The sequence below is a fragment of the Xiphias gladius genome, chromosome 3, assembly GCF_016859285.1.
Source record: "Xiphias gladius isolate SHS-SW01 ecotype Sanya breed wild chromosome 3, ASM1685928v1, whole genome shotgun sequence".
Lineage (NCBI taxonomy): Eukaryota > Metazoa > Chordata > Actinopteri > Istiophoriformes > Xiphiidae > Xiphias > Xiphias gladius.
The window spans coordinates 10,950,540-10,970,863 of record NC_053402.1 but is presented as its reverse complement, the minus strand read 5'-3'; the positions used below and the strand labels follow the sequence as shown (position 1 = coordinate 10,970,863).

The following is a 20,324-nucleotide window of genomic DNA, read 5'->3' as shown; positions in this document are numbered from 1 at the left end:
ATGGAAGAACGACTCTGTCTGTCTGTCTGTGTGTTTGTGTGTGTGTGTGTGTGTGTGTGTGTGTGTGTGTGTGTGTGTGCGCGTACTAGTGGATTGGAAGTGGAAGTGGAAGTGGATGAGTGAGGAAGCTGTCTGCTGATTTGCTGTGTGCGATCATAAACAGAGCATTAACAAGATTTTAGTCAGGAATACCAGTGATGAACTAAATGATGTGGTGTACAGATAACAGCAGTCCAGCTAATCCAGGTGGGGATTTTTAAATGTGAATTTCCTACAGACTCTCTTTGACCCAGCACACACACACACACACACACACACACACACACACACACACACACACACACACACACACACACACACACACACACACACACACACACACACACACACCACTGAGAGGTGTAGGTGATTCTCTGGAGAAATACATTTTAACACCAGCTGGTGGTCGAGCGTCACCCAAAAATCGGACAGCGCCGTTGAGATTTATCTGTAAACAGCAAAACTACTGAACTGCTGTGTTATTCTACAACAATTTAAGCAATATTCGTTTGAGAACAGCTTTCATTTGGTTACAATCCCTCATGATTTTACTGAGGTTTTTAACTTTGGTTCTAAAGTTTTATCGTCTGAAAAATGCCTGCCTCACTATTTTTAATCAGTGAGTTGTATTTTTTTCTGAATGACGAGTTTATTAGGTGCACCTTCACAATTTATTACATGTATTAATCTTATAAAATATCATATTTGATTGCATTACATTGTACAGGTGTACCTAATAAATTACTTAGAAATTATCAGTGGTTTCCTGCAGTGGTTCCCAACATGGGGCTTTTGCCATTTGGGCCCCTAAAATTATTTAAACTGAACAATTTCAGAGGGTAGAATCACTTTGGTTGACCTGCTCAGGACTCATGGAATATAGTATAAAACGTGTGATGAGGGGTCACAGAACGAAGCTGCTTTGTTTTGATGGGACACAAGCCAGAAAGGTTGGAGCCCAGTGGTTTACTACGGTGTTCAATAATAAATAAATAAGTAAATAAGAAATAAGCAAATAAATATGTAGTCATGCATTAATTAAGTAATGCATGTAGTTAACAGGAGCTAACTGGCTACACAGTTATTGAGCTTGCTTGTGAGAGGTAGGGGGTATGTGATTGGCTGAAAGGTGAGGGGGCGGTGACAACAGCACTGTCATGAAAAGTGACTTTATTAACTAAAAGTAGCATTGAGAAAAATCCCAGTACAAAATAACAACAGACTTTTAGAAAAATTGCATTAAAAATTTACTGCAATCATGCCAAATAAAAGTTATTATGAAAATTTTGAAACAACATTTCACTATAATGGGTTATAATTTAATAATGTCTTCAACTACTTTACTAATTGTTACACAATTCATTCATATGACTTTTTACTGCATCGTGTATTTTTATTGTTTTAATATTGAACTTTATGGGGTTTCACAGTTTACTGTATCTGGTATGGATATTGTTCATTGTAGCTGGCATTATCTGGAGTAACGTTACAAAATAATAAGGCATATAGACTCTGCTGCAGTGAATTACAAACACCACAGAGATCTTTAATACTATCATAAACTTTACTATAACATTTACCTGAATTACTGTACATTTTAAGGTTATCAGTTAGAAGTACAGGTTACAGATCAAGTGCCTTGATGCCCCGACATTATTCCCAGATTAAATGATTGATAGACAGATAGATAGACTGGAGTTTGCAAAAGATAAAAACTGAAGAACTGGACCTACAAAAACTGAGAATATTTTATAAAATTGAAATTCCTTCATTTCCACTATAAGAGTTAAGGTTGGCCTGTTTTCTGGTTAATTTTACCACTGACAATTTTAGACTTAACAATACTCATGGAAAGTAGTGCAAACGTAATCACCTTGTGCATTAGGTCTTCATTATAAGGCAAGGTGTTGGGGGTCAGTCTTTCCTCTGTGTCCATGTAAACCGCAGATGACACGTACGCGCTGTCCCAGCAAACCATCCCCACCTTCTCCTGCCTCTGTGTCACAAAGGTATCATCCATTTCGCTCACTCTACCTGTCGGCAGTGTAGACTCTCTAGGCAGGTGAGCTCCGGGGTCAAACTTCCTCCTTTCTCCTGCTTTTGTCCGGTTCTTCGTTTCCCAAGCACGTCTGTCGCCACCTTCACCCCTCCTTTTGTGCACGCCTCAGGTTAATATCCTCAACAAAGATGCAATGTGGCATCGAGTTGTGTGGATGAGCACGCACAAACCTGACTAAATATTTATATGAAAGGCTTAGGGACCAACACAAAGTTGTAGCTTACAGTATTTATGAAGTAAAATCATGTCGAGCATTTTTACAAGGAAGTGATAAAGAGGAAGTGTTCAGCACCCTGGAGAGCGTCTGTCCTCCTCATAAACATGTCCCACCCCCTCGGTCTGCTTTAAAAGGGAAAAATAAACCTTGTAAATGTATTGAAAACAGGTTTTAAAAAGAACGAAGAAGTAGCACTGTATGACCACGAGATTCAGTCACAGATGTCAGACATGTATAGAAAAGAGAAGAAAATAACATGACAAAGACCTTCATGTAAATGTTTTTTATTGAGTCATCAGTCAGGATGGCTTTCCTTTGAGCTTTTCCAGATGCATACAGTGACAGGCTAAAGTTCCCTACTCAGATAAGAACCACAGGATGACTCAACAGCCGCCAAACTGCCTCTGGTTATCAAAGCAGCACGGATGGAAACCTCAACACCCCCCAAAAAAAAAAAAAAAAAAAAAAAAAAAGAAACAGGTGGACTGTGAAATACAACATAAGTAGTCGGAAGTTTTTAATAGTTTAGCACTGGAGAGGAATGGACAACACACAAACACGCTTCCTCTCAAAATGTGTAGAAAAATAACATCTGTTATGCTGATTACTCTGCTCTCTTATCTCAATAAACCTGGAGCTTCACTGAAGCAGCTGTACTGTGCAAGGTAAACAAGGTCACTTGAAAACTCAAATGGTGGCCGACTATTCTTTAAGTACATAAAAGGTCACATAAAACTAGGTAAAAATGCACACTAAGACACGGACAGGGGGCTTCACTATCCTCTGAAAAGGCATTAATTGCACACCTCTGGTAGCTATTACATCGATTAAACAATTCATCTTTTCGGCTAAGTAAAGGCAGCTTAGATTCTCTTGATTACGCTAAAATTAAAACTTAAACATACAGTGTACTGTTCACCATTTTTTGGTTGGTGGACTTAAAAAGTTTAAATGAAATGGACCTTAAGAAATAAAATGAGAATAACCAACCAGTGAGGCAAAGAGAGCACACAAACACATATGAGTGACAATACTGCATTTAAACTGATCCACAGGAAGTATAACATGCAATGTCTAACCAGGTTTGCGGTTTGAAACTCTTGACATTTTCAAGGCTTGACATTTAAAGGAAAGATTCAACATTTTGGGAAATACATGTATTTTCTGTATTGTCTGGAAACACAGGGAAAAAGCTACAGTGCCTCTGTTCAAAGGTAATAAAATCTTCCTTAAATCTTAAAATGTTACATCTTGTTTGCTTAATCTGAGCAAAACTGGAGTGTAACAACAAAAAGTCACTTTTTTATGTAGGGTTGGCAAGTACGTGTCAGGTTACTGGTCCCAACCAAGAAAGAAAAACTCTGGCACATAATCCCCCAGAAAACAACTATTTTTACATGGATTTAACAAACAACTGAGCTTTAGAGGTGCTGGTAAGTGGATTTTGTTGCCTTTGGAAAGAGCTATTTCCCCTTGTTTCCAGTCTTTGTGCTAAGCTAAATTAGCTTGCTGCTGGCTGTAGCTTTGTATTTAGTGCATGGGCATGAGATTAGTATCAGTCTTCTCATTTGAACTAACTGTCAGTCAGAAAGTACATTTCCCAAAATGTCAAACCTTTCCTTTAAAATTTAATACAAATTCTCTTCAACTTGCTAAATTGGCTTTAGTTTAGCTAAATTTGGAGCCAAAGAGCGAAATTTTTTTGGGCTGCTGCTAATCATTATTTTTATTATCAGTCAATCTGCAGTTATTTTCAAGATTAATCAATTCATCAATTCGTAAATAAAAAAATCAGAAAAAGGTGAAAAGTGCCCATCACAAAACCCTGGAGTCCAAGATGACATTCTCAAAGGTCTTATTTTGTCCAAGAAACAATGCAAAACCCCAAAATAATACATTTACAGAAATGTAAGACCAAGTAGATTCTCACACTTGAGCCCTGAACCAGTAAATGTTTTGGTTTTTTTCTTGAAAAAATATTTAAACGATTATTTGATAATCAAAATAGTTGCCGATTTTTGTTGATAGACAAAAGTTCTAAATTATTTCAGACGATTTGAGCATTGTCACATGATTTAACAAAACAACCTCAACTCAAAGTCCACGTACTCGCTTGTTCCGAAGCTTTTGAGCATACCTCAAATCATCATCCGCCCAGTTGTCATGAAACTGTGCGTCTTTTGAGCTGAGATTGTTTTATCAACTTTTTCAGAGGAATTTTGAATGCAAGCACACTATCTGCAGCCTTGTTGCTGCAGCTGTCCAGGCACTTCCTTTGACCAGAAAAACAACTAAGAGTGGCTTTTTTCTAACAATGGACATCAAAGACAACTTAACACTTTAACAGCCACTTCAGGGAACTAACAGATAAAGCAAATATGTAGAAAATTACATGTTTAAAAAATGATATATGTCACAGTAAAGAGAACTAAAAATAAAAGAAGACTTGAAACCTAAGAACCCCTCTCATTCGCTTTCCTAATTTTTTCCTCACCCACGTTACAGTCTGAGTATTCACTGATGTGTCTGTGCAACAGGGAGTCACGGTGCAGGTATTTGTCCTAGAGCCTACTGTAAAATGACGTGATGGGACCTTGTCTCTGAATTTAATTTCTGCTCCTCACACTGTAACCGAGGGACCTCTGTGTAAGGTCATAGTCTTACAGTAAAGTGCACTTCATCTGTCTGCTCCACATGCTTAAATAGCAATGCTTCAAAATAAGCACAATAATATGATTCAGAGGTTGTACTCTCCCTTGAAATGAAGATAGAAGGACAGTGACGAGTCTGTTGTTGAGTTTTGACAACTGCATTCTGATTTTTTCAAAGCGGAGGATCACTAAAAAACAGAGTGCCAAAACAGAGTTCAAACATGTGCAGAGGGTTCTTTTCAAACTCCAACCCAGACCGACCCTGACTGAAAACCTGTGTGCCAGCAAAACAACACAACAATACATTTGGCATCCGTGTAACCATTCAGCGAACAATGACACAAGTCTTTGTGCTTGCAATTTTCTACGTGCAAAATTTCCAACAGCCATATCCTCCTCTTTTAAGTCTGTAGTACCACTTCAGTAAGAATATCTTGACTCCTCAGTGCAAGACGTTGACTTTTGGGTGTTTATGTGCCCTTGAGACCTTGGGGACAATATCCGGTTCACATAGGTTCTCCTGGAGTTCTTTAGTGTAGGTCCAGCTCTCCCTCAGTCTTCCTGTGTATGTGTTAAAGTCTACGGTCTCTCCTCTCTTGGGGCTACCTGATCCGCCCATCACTTTTGACTGGGCCCAGTTCAGACTTGGGGTCTGGGGACAGGGAGCTCCAGGAGGTTTTGGAGCAAGGTCCTAATAGTGGGCAGGAGGAAGTCTGTGTGGTGCACAGGTTGCTCGTAACCCAGAAGGTCCTGATGCTGCTGTCCACCCACGTTTCAAGGGACTGACCAACGAGCTGAGCATTGCGCTGAGCCTCCCGCATGGCAGACTCCTGGGGAGGCAGCTTCAGCATGGAGCTCAGCTGCTGGAAACTCTGCTCCAGGTACAGGTTCCCTGGAGGACCTGCATGGAGCCAGCTGTCCTCTTCTGGAGTGGACATTCACATTTGCAGACAAAGAGAAATTGAAAGGGGAAAGGAACTTTTAAAAGATCCAACAAAAGATTCCAGCTGAGTTACCACGGTTTAAACTTCAAATTTTCAATTAAGGACAAATCTGGTATGTTTTTCTTTATTTGTCAACAATCCCATGAAAAGACCAGTCTTAGAAATTTCTGAGTGAGCTTTTTTCTCAAAATTAAACAATATGCCTCTGACACCTTCTTAAAGATTTATGTCTTCAGTAGGAACCAATAGGCTTTGAGCTGAGAGCCACAGATAGAATAGGAAAATTACTTTGTTGTTTTCAGTCTTTTCGTGGGATTTGTTCAAAATAAGGAAAATACTGAATATCACGATCCTTATCCTTTAAACTGAAATAATGAAGATCAGTTGCTCTAAATCCATGTCTCACCTTTGTGTAGCGGCTTCTTATCTTTGAAGGTTAGTGGCATGACAAGGAAGTGAACTTCTGCCACGCGCTCCCATTGCTTTAACATCCGGACTGTCCAGGTCCCCGGCCGCAGGGGTCGCTGCAGCGGCGGTTTGTACTGGGTGTACTCTGCATCCACATCCACTGTAATGTCGTACGATGCTGCCACCACCAGAGCTGGGTCAAGCCACACAATAGTGGCTGTGAGGTTGGGACCACGGGCCCACTTCTGGACTGCCAGGGGTTCATCCAAAGGCCCGATCACCCCACCAAAGTTACGGAACATTCTCTCCTTTGGATCCCACACTGTGCCGATCTGTCAGGGAGAAAGACGAAATGATTCATAAGTCTGTTGTGTCCTGAAATAATAAAAATGGGTAATGTGACACAATACAGCAAAACAATGTCTCCTACGTCTTTGACTTTCATATTTTATTTGAGGAAAAGGTAAACGAATATGTTAGCACTTTCTGCACTAGCATTCCTCCCAATATTAATATATTGTTAAACTAATTAAATTTCAAAATTCAGTTGTGGTCAGATCAAGCCCTGATAATGTCACCCCAATTTTTACCTATCAGGGAGAGAATCTTTCCACGCAGCAATTTTCTTAGGGTACCTTCATCTTTAAAGTTGCAGGATAGAAACATGAGCAATATAATATAGACTAACCATCTATCAGTCACACAGCCCAAGAACAATGACGAGTGTAAAGTAAAAGCTACTACCTCAGAGGGCACTTACTTCCAGATTCTTGAGCCTTTCAAACTCTTTAAGGTCCTTCTCGAGGACGAAGGAGGCCTGGGGCACTGCCCACATCTCCAGTGTCTCCCGGACCTTTGAGCCCACAGCCTGGGCTTCCTGACGCACCAGGTAACCTTGGAAACGGTCATCATAAAAGTACAAGTGTACTGATAGAGGGTAGCCAACTGGTTCAAACCTGAAGTGAAGAAATAAATAAATCATACATACCATATAAAAGTTAATGAAGCTTTACACTTGATAAATCAGTTACATTATTAAAAGACAGACTGTCTACCTGCAGGCCTCCACATTGCTCTGAGTAGTCTCCAGAGTCTTCAGGCCGAGGCGAAAGAAAGAAGTGTAAGCAGTGAGAGCCACGTCACTGAGTGAGCCAACGCCATCCAGCTGCTCAAACAAGCTCTCCCAGTACGACTTGATTGCGATAGTGCCTGGAGCGTACTGGCCGTACAGGTGAGTGTCCAGGATGTCTATGGCCTCCTGGTTCACTGTTGACTCAAATTTACGGGCAAAGAATGTTGGACGGGTCAATTGCTGTGGATGAGAAAGAAAATGATCCTTTAAGACTCTGGACCAAACTGGTGGTAAAATAAACATTTGAGAAAGCCAGGTAAAAAAAATTTTTTTTTGAGTTGTTGTTGCATTCTACTCTCCTCTGGCTCACTCACCTGAATCCGGATGAGGTCTTGTGGTTTGAAATCATTGGGAGAGCAGCCACACCAGTCGACAATGTGCTTGTACTGGCATTTACAGCCCAACTTGCGATTCCAGTTGGTGACGCGCAGGTTATTGTCCACCAGGGTGTCACACATATGACTGTTCCCCAGTACTGTGTGGAAGAAAGACTGGAGAGAAAGTGCAGAAGTAAATGCAATATTTCTGCTGTACTGTGCAATAAAACAAAGAGGTTGAAGTTTGTTTTATTACTTATTGTAAACCTTTAAAGATACGCATGAACAGTTTCTAACCCACTGAGTCTAAATTGTAAAAGGTTATACATCTATAGCACCAAACAACAGTGAAAAAAACCCCACTGTTCCTCCTCTGAGACATTATACCACAGAGTCAGATAAACTCATGTGAACCCTCCTCTCGTCTGGCACCTCTGCTGCACACTGTGCCCTTAAAGCTTAAAGTATTACATTATCTCCGCTGCTAGACTCTTCTGACTTGGCAGGGGAGGACAAGCCTGAGACAGACCTGTATATCAAACTGTCTGTCTCAACTACAAGATATAAACAGACCACCTAAGGCTTACTTACCTCAGCGGGGAGCAGAGCATAGGAATAGAACTGCTTCAGCCCTGACACCAGGTCATCCTGGGAGTTGATGACGTACTCCACGAAGTGGTGGGTGAGCGCAAACCAATCAGAGCCACCTGACACCTCCAGGCCTTCTGGGATGTTGCGTTCCCCGAGACGCCACATGTGGTTGTCACACTCGTGGAAGAGACGGTCAAGGCCCTGCTTCTTAATAAACCTTGAACACAGTGCACAGTTGAAAATTATGGGTGGAAGAGCTAATGTTAAACATTGATTAAAGTTAATGATCAAACAAACCATTTCCCTCTGAGCTGGCACACTGTATTTAACAATGGCAGATGAATAGCTTTAAGAAATATGTTTATCATGTTGCTTTTTGCCTTTCATGTGTGTCTGCACTGATCAAAAACATGGAGTTTAAAATTTTTTGGTAATTGGTCCCATTTGCTGCTGCTAAATTGCTGGAATATCTCTACAGGATTTACAGAGTGAGTTTATGTCCATGCATCATTTTCTACTACAACTGAGTAAATTTCTATTAAAAATAAAAAAATAAAAAAATAAAAAATTCTGAACTATCTGCATTGAGGCGTCAGATTTAATTAAACCAAATGCCAACCAGAGATGTGTTTTTAGAGAGTTGTTTATGTTAAAGCCAGCATCCTCACCGTGCATTCTCTCTCCCATGTGACTTGAGGAAGTTCTTGTCTCTGTGCTGCGACAGGAAAGCCACCAGTTCATCATTGGTCCTGCAGGAGGGTGTTAAGGTGAGAAGTGAAAGGAAGAAAGGTTCGGTCTAGAGAATTCTTTGGAGATAAAAGGCTGGATTGAGTGTTGATGTGGCTATTAATATCCACAAATAAAATAATATACTTTCTGATTGACGGAATTTGGTACACACGTGCCTCTCTGTGTGTACCCAAGCAATCAAAGCTATTACCCTTTGGGATGGTTCAGAAGGACTAGCAGCTGCTCTGATAGGGGTTCAGAGCTGCCCCAGAAATCCAGCCAAAACCGATCTGGTCTGCTCTGTGATTTAGTGACCAAAATGAACGATTTAATGCTGCTAACAGGGTACTCTTTTCATCTGACAAATGCTAAGGCTGTGCTATATTATGTTGCTGTAAAAGTCAGTCATTGTAGGTCAGAAAGAAAAACAAGTCTCAATGCAGCACCGAAAGATTAAGCCATGAAGGTGAACGAAACAAAGAAAAATATTCAACACAAACTGGAAAAGTTGTGCAAAACTTAACAACTTTGAGGCAATACACCAAAGAGCACCACACCATATTCCAACAAAAGTATTTTGCACCAAACATATTTAACATTTGAACAACTTAAAGTCTTAATGCAGCCAGTGCAAAGATTCTCAGAGATACTGATATGTTTTTGATATCTGACAGTTCTGCAGTACATAGTGGAGGTTATCCTCATCTCTAATGTTACTGTACATGGCTGACCAACCTGGTGGGGAAGTCTGTGGCGCTGAGATTGATGAAAAAATCCCACTTCCAGTCCAGCATGGAGAGCAGGTCCTGCATGCTGCGTAGGTAGGCCTTCAGTAGGCTGGCACCACCCCAGATGGTGACCATCCTCCAGGGCGTGGCTCGCACATTTGGGAACTGCTGGGCTATCTGCAGGACCTCTCGATGCATGTAGCTGGACCGCTGGAGGATTTTAAGCAAAAGGTCAAACAGTCATATGAGTTGTGTGTCTGCATCACAAATGTAATCTGGTTTTAGCTGTGCAACAGTTCCCATCGATCTGCAGCTGCCACCGTGCCAAGATAACCGCACAAAGCTGGCTCGCACTGAAAGAGAATTTGATCTGAGAGTAACAACAGCCGCATGGTGCTTTGCACTACGGGCAATCATGATAGAAAGAGAAAATAAAATTTTGCCGTGTAGTAAGTTGACTGTATTTTGTTCTTTCAGTGGCTATAGGTGACAGCAAGCCAGAAATAAATGAACTCAGCTTAGAGGATAGTCTGGAGAAGACTGGAGTGCAGGGATTAAACATTAGCAGGGAATAGAGCATGAGATGGAGGAAGTCAGAGCCAAAGAGCTGTCAGGTTTTATGGCATACAGACATACAGAAGCTACAAGTGAGCATGTCTGACCATATGTCTGAAGATTGCAGGAAACCAAAATCTGTAGGTTCAAAAGACTTTTTTAAATCCCCCTTGCAGCTAAAGTAGATTAATTACCAACTAATTAACAAGCATGCTGCCAAGTAAAGACAGCTAATAATGGTTCTGAAGCAATAAATGGGCAGCTTAAGAGAAAAAGACCCTTAGAAATCAATTGCCAGTTGTCCAATTGTGTTTAGTGAAGCACAAAGTGTGCTACTGACTCTGTCTTGTATTAAATACAGAGTAGACATTTAGGACAAGGACTACAGATTTGGCAAGAATCTGTGGGTATCCTGGTTGTGTTCAGAAAGGAGAGCAACAGCAGAGAAAAAGGCAACAGAGAGACAATCCTAAACTCTCAGTCGAAACTTGTAGACAGCAGGAAAAAAAGGAACACAGTTTGGGTGGCTGAGTGCAGAGGAGCTCGTTGACTGATTCAAGTACAACCTGACCTGTTTTAGAGCCTCATCTCTCAAACAGGCTTTTCCCTCAGAGATGGATGAGGTTAGGCTTGCAAAGTGTATGACTGCCCCACTGACGACTTCTTTATCTCTGCCTCCAGCAAGCCTCTCCACCATCCCTTGGCAGCAGAACAGAGCGACTCCCCGGGACTTGGTAACCTTTCCGGCTGACAACAGGCACCTGTTCCTCTACTATCTGTGCTCAACACACATGGGGTCTCTGCCTCGGTATCACCAGTCATACATTAGTCTTTTGCCTTCCAGCTGCACATGATAGCAGATTTTTCCTACACTAAATCCAGCTTCCTAAGAATAACCACACTTTACTCTATCCAGGCTAATCCCCTTTACCACACTGTGAGACCCATGGGATAAATTTAACCTTCGTAATGCAAGAAGACCTAATCGGTAAAAGCATTTGTGAGCTCAGTGTAGCCAGCACCAAGCAGGGAGCCAATAACCAGGATGTGGCATGTGCACACTGCAGAGAAGGTATAGTTGACAAGTAGACAAGTAGACAAGTAGATTACCTTGTCCACATGGATGTAGTAGTAGTGGTCACGGTGGTATATGGCTTTGATGAGGCGCTTGAGCTGCCGTACGGCACGGCCGTGGACCATCAGAACAAAAGCCACCCTGACAGGGTTCTCTACTCTGGAAAGGCTGTTGTCCAACTCACCAATGGCCTGAACTGGATTTGACACACCTGGCCAAAGAGGATGGAGAAATAGAGGATTCAGGAGGGTCTGGAGAATTTCAAATAATAAGAGCTTGAAAGCTGGGTGTTGAAAAAGACATTGTTCAATGGATAAAAATAGATTTCTGTAAGTTACATAATAGGTTCATGTCTAAAGTGTACAAGATTAAAAAAGGGGTTACCATTTTGTTTCTTTTTTTATTTTTACTTTCCCTCTAACAAGCTTCCCACGCACAAACGCTGCCAACTCTGTTCACTGAAACGCACAACCAAGCCAGAGGCGTGGGTTGAGTGTTCTGCTCCAGTGCAACCCCTACACTATGCTATGCACAAGTTCACTGGATATAAAATGAGAGATATGTGCGATTTGATTGGCCGTCTATGACAAGGAGAAGAGAAGCGGTGGACGAAATACACAGAGAGACACAAGATGTGTTCATTTTGTGTTAATCACAGTGGGTCAAATGTTTTTGCTTTTAGTTTTTTGCTAGAAGAAAATCCTATCCCATTTATGATCTCATTCTGTGACAAATTTTGGAAAAAAAAAAATTTCATTCATTTAGACATAAGAACTGTAAACCACGATATATCTCTGAATGAAAATTTTGTCATGTTAAGTTTACATGAAGAGAGAGTATGATTATATTTAATCATCACTCAGCCCTACTTGACGTTTAAAAAAATGGAGGAGACATTTATTGATGTATGAAAAGTCTGACACATAGGTTGAAATTTTCTGGGCAACCTTTAGATAAGTGAAGAGCATAGAGAATCAAACCAAACCAAAAATATCATTCAGTTAAGGCTGCAACCAACGATTATTTTCGTTAATGATTCATTTGTAGATGACATTCTCAATTAATCTATTGTTTGGTTTATAAAATGTCAGAAAATGGTGAAAAATGTCTGTCACAATTACCCAAAGTATTTTTTTTTGTCTGACCAACTCTCTAAAACCCAAAGATATTCAGTTTAGACACACAGAATATTAAAGAAACCAGAAAATACTTAAATTGAAGTAACAGGAACCAGAGACTAAGACTTAAAATGATTAATTGCTTATCAAAATTGTTGCTTCTACATTTTTCTGTTGATCAACTAATAGAACAGTCAACTCAGCTGCAGCCCTCTCAAACTGCTGTGGCTAAAGGTATACGTGCAATTTTCACAAAAATTTGGTATTGAGAAATGTATTGATTAAAAAAGTATCCGGGACTGAAATTACGGTAATAAATAAATCAGAAATCTCAGTGTGTAAACTGACTGCACCTTTAGCCTTATCACACCATCTGCGCAAACTTTAAAGGGTTCTCACCGAGCTGGGGGCAGAACTGAGGAAGTGCGTCTGGCATGAGCTGACCAGCCTGATGCTGGCACACAATGTTGGCGATTTCCTGTCGGCACTGCTGTGACCCTGCACGATGGAGGGCAGAAAGAGCGTCCTTGCCTATGATATCACATTTAGGCACAAAGTCACTGCTGGGGGCTTGGTGTGCACCGTCTACGCTGCCCGGCTCCCCTGGTATGGCAGCAGCAGGTAGCTTAGCTGCCCCATCTGTGCCTCCTCGGGTCTCACTGAAGTTGCGGCTGCTGGACAAGTCATGGGGGACAATACCATCCATTCCAGCCCCTGTCATCCCTCGCTCCTGAGGAGACTTCAGCCTGATGCTGGGCTTTCCTCCTCGCCGGCTGGTTCCTCTCCTCAGCGCACTGGCTGCTGTGCCCCCCGTCCTCTCCAACCTGGTGCTCCATCTGCCCCTGTTCCTCCCTGACAAAGAGTTTTGCTTCTCCCAAAGGGCGGTGTCTTTCTTGGGGTCCTGGCTATTGTGGTCTGGCAGCTTAGACCGTCGTGTTTTTCTCTGAGGAGAGACAGCAGAAAAGAAGAAAGCAGTAGAGAGACAGAGAGAGAGAGAAAGAGAGAGAGAGAGAGAGCGAGAGAGAAAGAGAGAGAGAGAGAGAGAGAGAGATTGAGAGACAGACATAGAATAAAAATAATTAAAATTTAGATCTGTTGCCAGTCATTCCATAACATCTTGGAAAAACACTACTGAGAAGAGACATCTATTCACAATCCAAGAATCACATAAGGTAAACAAAGATCTCCACTGAGACAAAAGCAGAAAGAGCCCTAGAGGGAAGGATGTGTTTACTGTGTTTACTTAGTTTTGGTTTTTTCCCCCATTTCTCTGATCTTGGTTATTTTTAGCTGATCCTCTGCCTTTTTGTGGAGCTAATCTGCAAAAAGCACAGTTCTGGATACACTCAAAGACACATAATGAACCCAGTGATTCACTGTAGAAACCTCAGCAAACCTCTGTCTGCACCCTCTGGCAAAAACTGCAAGAAAAATGCATACACATGTACATGTAGGTCACGTGTTCATACACACAGGGAAACTGAGCATAAGCCTCAGACGTTAAGGAGGTTACCTAGAGAATCCTTATCAGACAGCTACTGTGTGTGCGCCTGTTTGTGTGTGTGTGTGTATGTGAGAGAGAGGAATAGTAGAACAACAGTAAGAGTGCATATGTTTTTACAGTGTGTATATGCATGTTTGTGCATTGAAAATATAGTCAGGAGACCTCAGAAGGGCAAATGCAGTGTGGAAATTCATTTGCATTGAGCAACGAGAACTCTCTGTTATCCTACAGAGAGTGAAAGAAATGTTTTTATAATTTTAGTTAATTAACAATTAAACGCATAGCCCTAATTTTAAATTATTTGGTGAACATGAGTGGTCAGGATATTTTCTTCATCTTTCTGACATACAGATAGTATAGGTATCAAAATTTTATTGATTACAGGGGCCAAATACATAAAATCTGTGTGGGCTCAAGACTAAAACTTGAAAACCTGTTTGCATATAAGCAGAGGTGTGGATTTATTCCAGCCATGTATTATCATTTTTCTTAATATGACACGTAAAGCTTCAACATCACAACATATAATCATGGCTTCATGATTCGTGTGTGACATTTGCATCTTGATATCACCCTCTGAGTCTTCACAGACTCTAAAAAGTCAAGACGTGATCCTCTTATATCTGCTTTGAAGTAATAAAATTGTTCAAGTATCACATTGTTGGAATCTTTGGCTGTAACATCCCTGAAGGAGACGTTAAGTCCAGAGAGTATTTGTCACATAGCCGCGGTTCAGTAAAAAAAGATTATATAAGGGAAAGCTCAAATCCAAGAGATGTGTTGAGCTGTGTTTTCCCAGACACAATCGTCACACTAATCTGGGTTATTTCCAGCTTCATGTTTCAGTCTCCCAAGTGTACAGTTTGGTTTCAAAGCAAGAGTATTGAGAGTATCAGTCTTACTGAAGCACAGCTCACATCTCCAAAAATGGAAGACAGTCTTTGAAAAAACAAAAACAAACAAACAAACAAAAAACAACAACAACAAAACAAATCAGGACTTAAGCAATTTTTAAAATCTTCTAGCCAAACAGCATCACAGCTTTGGCACAGCAGATAACTGGCTCGCACAAAAAGGCCTTCAAAATATGCACTAGGGAAAGGATGAAGAGGAGAGAACAGTGAGTGGGCTGAGAGCATTCTGCCTATGTCAGACGATATGGTAGAACGCGGGCTCGCTCGCCTCACGCCGCTGGCACGTCAACAGCCCCGATATGGTGGGAACAGAGGAGGGACTGGAGCTGTGTGCTCGGAACAAGGAGCCAGATAATACACTGCCAATGAACCAGCTGCCAACTAATACAGCACAGTCAGCTACTGATTGCCAACTGCACTCTCAAACCCATTACAGTAAGTGGCATTGTGGAGCCCGGTTGCATACCAGTCATTGCAGCATGAGCCTCTCTCAGGGAGTTTACAAGCACTTAAGTAACTTGGTTATTGTCAGCTTTCTGCAAAAACCTGATGCACTAAACATCGCCTAGAAACGAAATCCAGGTTCCTTTAATTGGGGTAAAGGATTAAGAGAAACCTGATACACACAGCTAGAAGGAACCCAACATCTTAGCCATGTAGTGTATTCCAAACTGAGTTGGACATGTCCACTACAGACATAAAAACCATCCACGTGAAAGCAGTGTTCTTCAAACTAAAATAATCATCAATCAGCACTAAAACTGCACCTGAAATTACTCAGTCTAACGAAATGGTGGGAGGAATCTGGTTTTACAAAGGCATATTATTCCAGTGCATGTAAATGGGTTTTCCAATTTCTGCCTTAATCTGATTTCTAAGAATAAACCCATTTTTATGTGCATGTAAACAGCCTTTGTTGCAAAAGGGCAGTTTAACAGCTAAGCTACTGTTTGCAGCTTTGTTTTCCCTACAATTTTGTCAACCAGTGTAGGATGAGGGTTAGTTTGACTTCAATACCATGTCTATTCTGCTTTTGGTCTCAGTTTTGGTTCAGATGCAAATTGTAGTACTAAAACATTTAATATTTTGGAAATTTCACACATTTTTTTATAACAGGTACATTTTCTTTCCGTAGTGGCTCATAGCTGCAAAATTAATATAAACACTACTGTGCAAAGAACATGTAGTCTAAGCTTTTTTTTAATCTAACGTTGATAAAGAGACGACTTACTTTTAGGCTGCTTTCGTCAGTGTTCTCACACAGAAAACTAGCATGCAGCAGGGGCTAACGATTTCCTTATCACTCGGTTTTACAGCTTTTAATTAGCACCATCATGTCAAAAATGTATTGATTCAAAGGAAAGCTCGGCAGCTTCTTTACTTTCCAATTAAAGTCGAGTGAAACCATATCAGCGTAGCCATCTGCTGAAGCGGGAGGCAGCAGCAAGCACTCAGCTCTGTAGGAGAGCGCTGAGATGATACAAGGATGACAGTCTTCTTCTTCTTCCTCCTCACGATCCTTTCACTCTTCTGTACAAGGGTTTTATTATATAGTATGTAGCTGTGTTCAGACATGTACAGCAAGACCCTGATTAGAGCAGATGTGAGTTAACGCAGAGACCACAGAGTACGGAGGAATCCAGCCACGCTCGCTCATGTTGCCTATATTGGCGAGTCTCCCTGACTGAATATGCACTGTTCAGAGGTGAAGTGATGATTAGTATGCATTCTTGAGTCTGAAATTTGATTCTGTATCTGTCAGTCTGCAAAGATGCATGCGCTGCCATTTGCATAGATGTCTGCCAACATAGCTGGATGTAAGGCTAACATGAGTATGAAGCAGAATTCACAGGTGAATGAATGATACCTGTTTTCAACTTTAAATTATTAATAAAAAACTAAATTGGAAATTAGATTATTAATAAAGTGAACAATCTGTGCAGCTTCACTGTTCTCTTTGTCTGAGCCACTGGACAGTAAATCCTGCATGTAGTTGCGCTGAGATTTTAAAATGTGTTCACTTTTGCTCATTTGCAGTCCTAGGTGAGCTACAGTTAACCACAAACCCATATAGACATTTTTTTGTATCTTTGCTGAAGCATGTTTAAGGCTGCATCTGATGATGCAGAGAGACTGGAGGCTTATAAAACAAACAGATGACAGGAGTCAAAATGAACATCACCTCTACAACATGATGAATCACATGTCAAATTTCCCATTTTGTCACAAAGGCATGTTTTAGAGTGTACAAAGGAAATTGATTACTTCATATAGGCTGGTGTAATTCATATGTGGCAAAGGTGCAGGCTCCTGAGAATTAAGCTTTGAGTTTACTGATTAGCTTACAGCTTAAACTGAAGTGATCCACAGCAGCTAATTTTATCAGTTGACACCGGGAGGGCACTGACTACAGAACCATGGCCGCTCTTTTCCCTCCTCTAAGGAACCAGTCAAACTTCCCCCACTGAAGCTTCTGCCTGCCTCCTACTCAACAGACACAGACCTGCAATCTATCCATGTTGGAGGGAATATTATACACACTCCACACTTGTCACATCATGACAGAGAGACAGCATGGTTCTCACTTCGGGTTTCAGCTTGCATTCCTGCAGCTCTATCAGTAGTGGCACAGCGCACAAAATGACTCCTGTACACGCACAGTCCTCCACAGGTCACATCTGTTCACAACTCACCTTCAGAGGGAACAGACACTGCCTCAAGGTAGTGTGCTCCAGGTGTGCAAGAGAGACACAGAGATGAGATTCCGACAGAGGACCTGGCTAATGTTAAATAAATTGTTTTGGTGGTATGTAGAGGAAGAAACTCTCTGCTTAACTTTAGCCTTTATCCCTGCGAAATGCTCCCCACCTGGGTGAGGTGAGGTGATTCAAAGCTTTTGTGAAGGTCATAGAAACAGAACAGAGACACCATTAAAAGCCACTAGTGGATATAAAAAAGCAGAAGACAAAAAATAAAATAAATCAGAACACATGCTGCATATCCTGGGAAAACTGTGTATGGCAATCCAGCTCATACTGATGAACTGTTTGTTTCAATGAATCACAACTGAGTCTCACGCAAAGTTGCAGCACTACATAGACTTCTGCTTCCTCTAAGCTGTGGAGTCAGGGTTTGTTTCCTCCCTGCCCAACATCACATTTTCTTAACACCATAGTGATTCTGAATGAAATGCACAGACAGAGTTAAGACAACTGCTGTTTCTTTAAACAAGCCAACGACCCTATAGCTGGAACTATCAGTGCCAGTAATTACATAGTTAGAAACACGTAGTACCTTGTACTGTGTGTCTGATACTGTGGTCATTGGCAGACAGACTGGACAGGGCTGGTCAAGTTGTACTGAAATGTTTCGGAGAGGCGCTGCCCCCCCCAGCTGCTAACTTAGCTAACATCAGCTAGCGTTACTGTATCATAACACACGGTGAGCTAAGCTAAGCGCTAGCGGCAACCCGGTCACTATCATGCCAGAAATAAGCGGAGAGACTGTTTCTCACCTCTGCCTCGCCCTCCTCCAGACTTCTCAGACTCCATACTACCAGCCCTTGGACCAGGAGGATGGTTAATGCGGCGGCAATCGCTAGTTTATATCGTCGGAGCAGCTTCTGCACTCGAGCGCTGGCCACCATCTTTTCGACTCCAGTCGACGGGGAGCGCGTGCACGGCGCATTCTGAGCTGCGCGCGCACGCGGCGAAGCTCACCCTCATCCTCAGGTTGCTCAAAGTTTGTCTCCAGAAGTTATAAATATTGCGTTAATTTAGACATTTTCAGGCATGTGGTTTAGATAAGCTAATACATTACACATCGAAAGTTTTCTGTTACTTTTGTTGAGTACATGGAGTTCGGTTTCCTTGGCAAACTCCCAGCACTGGAGTGTACTGGAGAGGTCAACCGTGTAACCTGGTGGATCCCGACCCGTGGCCGGATTAACCTACTAAGGGGCCCTAGTTGTCGGGCCTTTATGACAACCCTCTAAATGTTGCAGTTTCATTATTTTCCCAGGCACCCAACCGGTGCTGTACAACTGAAACATTACGTGATCCATCGATTAGTTATTGACAGAAAAATTAGTAGCATAAATTTAGCTTATATTTTTTCCTGCTTTTTTTGTGGTGTAATATGGGGATGCTTTGTCCTTTTCAGGATGAAACAATCCAAGAGGGGAAATTACTCTCTGTTTTAAATCTTAAAACCATAGGGCCCAACTAAGGCCTTGTGATGTATATATTACATTTTGAAGGGGTCAAGCGAAAAGGGTATATCCTTAAAAATACAAGTCAGATACAGTATTTATTTTTGGCTACAATTCTGCCATTTCCATATGCCTTGTACATGTGCTTCTATACTACATTTTAACAATAATGAGACAAGGTACTTATAGAGCACTTTTAAAAACACAATAAAAGCATCTATGAACCTGGCCTAGGCCAATGGCCTATATGGAGATGGTCAGAATCATTATAAATTACAGCATAATCAGAAGTTGCTATTGGCCTGTCAAGCCAGTTTCATTCTCTCCTGTTCACACAAACATGCAAAACATCTTCATTTAAATCAAGTCTTTTTAATCTTTTTGATTTATAAGACACAATATGACCTTACAAAATACCATCTCACCCTTGTAGGCCTTTTGGTTTTTGAGCTTTTGTGTTGCTTCTATCTCCACATATCATCAGACTCAAGTTAGGGGTTGGCCTCCTTTTCGTCAAAAATTACGTTTACAGCATGCAGAACTGACTTCTCCCTGCTGCCTTTGGTCCGTTACATATATTTATCAGTTTCAGAAAACCTGGGACAAAACCAAATCTGTGTAGCAAGTCCTCCAGCCGGGTCACTCTGCTGGATGTATTTTTTTTTTTTAGCAGGGCCTTTACTACTGCCTTGGATCAAGGTCATGGTCAATATCGATAATGATAAAATAAGAAGTCACGGACATTTCTCATTGTTAATCGGTCACTATGTAGTTGAAACACAGCCTCTGTGTTGCATATGTCTCCAGATATCACCAGACTGTAAGGTTTACTCCCACCTCCTTAAAAGATGGGCTACACATCATTTTTTTTTTTAAAAACAGATTCCTCATCCGCATTCTTCTTTTACCACTGTCTCCCTGCTGCCTTTGGTCACAGCGTATCTCTTCTAATTTTAGGGCAGATCTGCAAAGCTTGGGGTTGAACAAAAATAGCCATACACGGTAGTTTATAGGGTGTGGGCTGGCACTTTAAGCAGAAGGGGAAGACATGTCCTCCAAAGTTCCCATCCATGAATACTAATGCTACATTTTGGCTCTTTGTCTGCATAGAAATCATCTCGGGACGGGATCCC

At 41.4% G+C, this 20,324-nt stretch overlaps 1 protein-coding gene across 2 annotated transcripts; it reads right to left on the bottom strand.

Annotated features, from left to right (window-relative positions):
* Positions 1 to 2,615: 2,615 nt before the first annotated feature.
* On the bottom strand, positions 2,616 to 18,635 carry xylt2 (xylosyltransferase II). Of its 2 annotated transcripts, none has more exons than XM_040119555.1 (11): positions 18,496 to 18,635; positions 12,963 to 13,506; positions 11,481 to 11,656; positions 9,823 to 10,025; positions 9,027 to 9,107; positions 8,359 to 8,575; positions 7,765 to 7,941; positions 7,374 to 7,630; positions 7,079 to 7,274; positions 6,317 to 6,650; positions 2,616 to 5,891 (listed from the first exon to the last, which is right to left on the bottom strand). In XM_040119555.1, exons 1-11 carry the CDS (start codon positions 18,625 to 18,627, stop codon positions 5,569 to 5,571), a joined length of 2,640 nt encoding a protein of 879 aa, XP_039975489.1. In that variant the 5' UTR covers positions 18,628 to 18,635; the 3' UTR covers positions 2,616 to 5,568. The 2 variants fall into 2 exon arrangements, with proteins under 2 accessions (XP_039975489.1, XP_039975498.1); XM_040119564.1 differs by having other exon boundaries at positions 2,616 to 5,888.
* Positions 18,636 to 20,324: the final 1,689 nt, after the last annotated feature.

Excerpts from the sequence above, each read along its gene's own strand:
- xylt2 (XM_040119555.1), bottom strand. The coding sequence starts at position 18,627 with ATGGTGGCCAGCGCTCGAGTGCAGAAGCTGCTCCGACGATATAAACTA. Across the intron at positions 11,657-12,962 it reads TCAGTTCTGCCCCCAGCTCG|GTGTGTCAAATCCAGTTCAG; the intron begins GTGAGAACCCTT and ends CTCTTTGGCCAG. Across the intron at positions 5,892-6,316 it reads TAAGAAGCCGCTACACAAAG|AAGAGGACAGCTGGCTCCAT; the intron begins GTGAGACATGGA and ends TGTCCACTCCAG.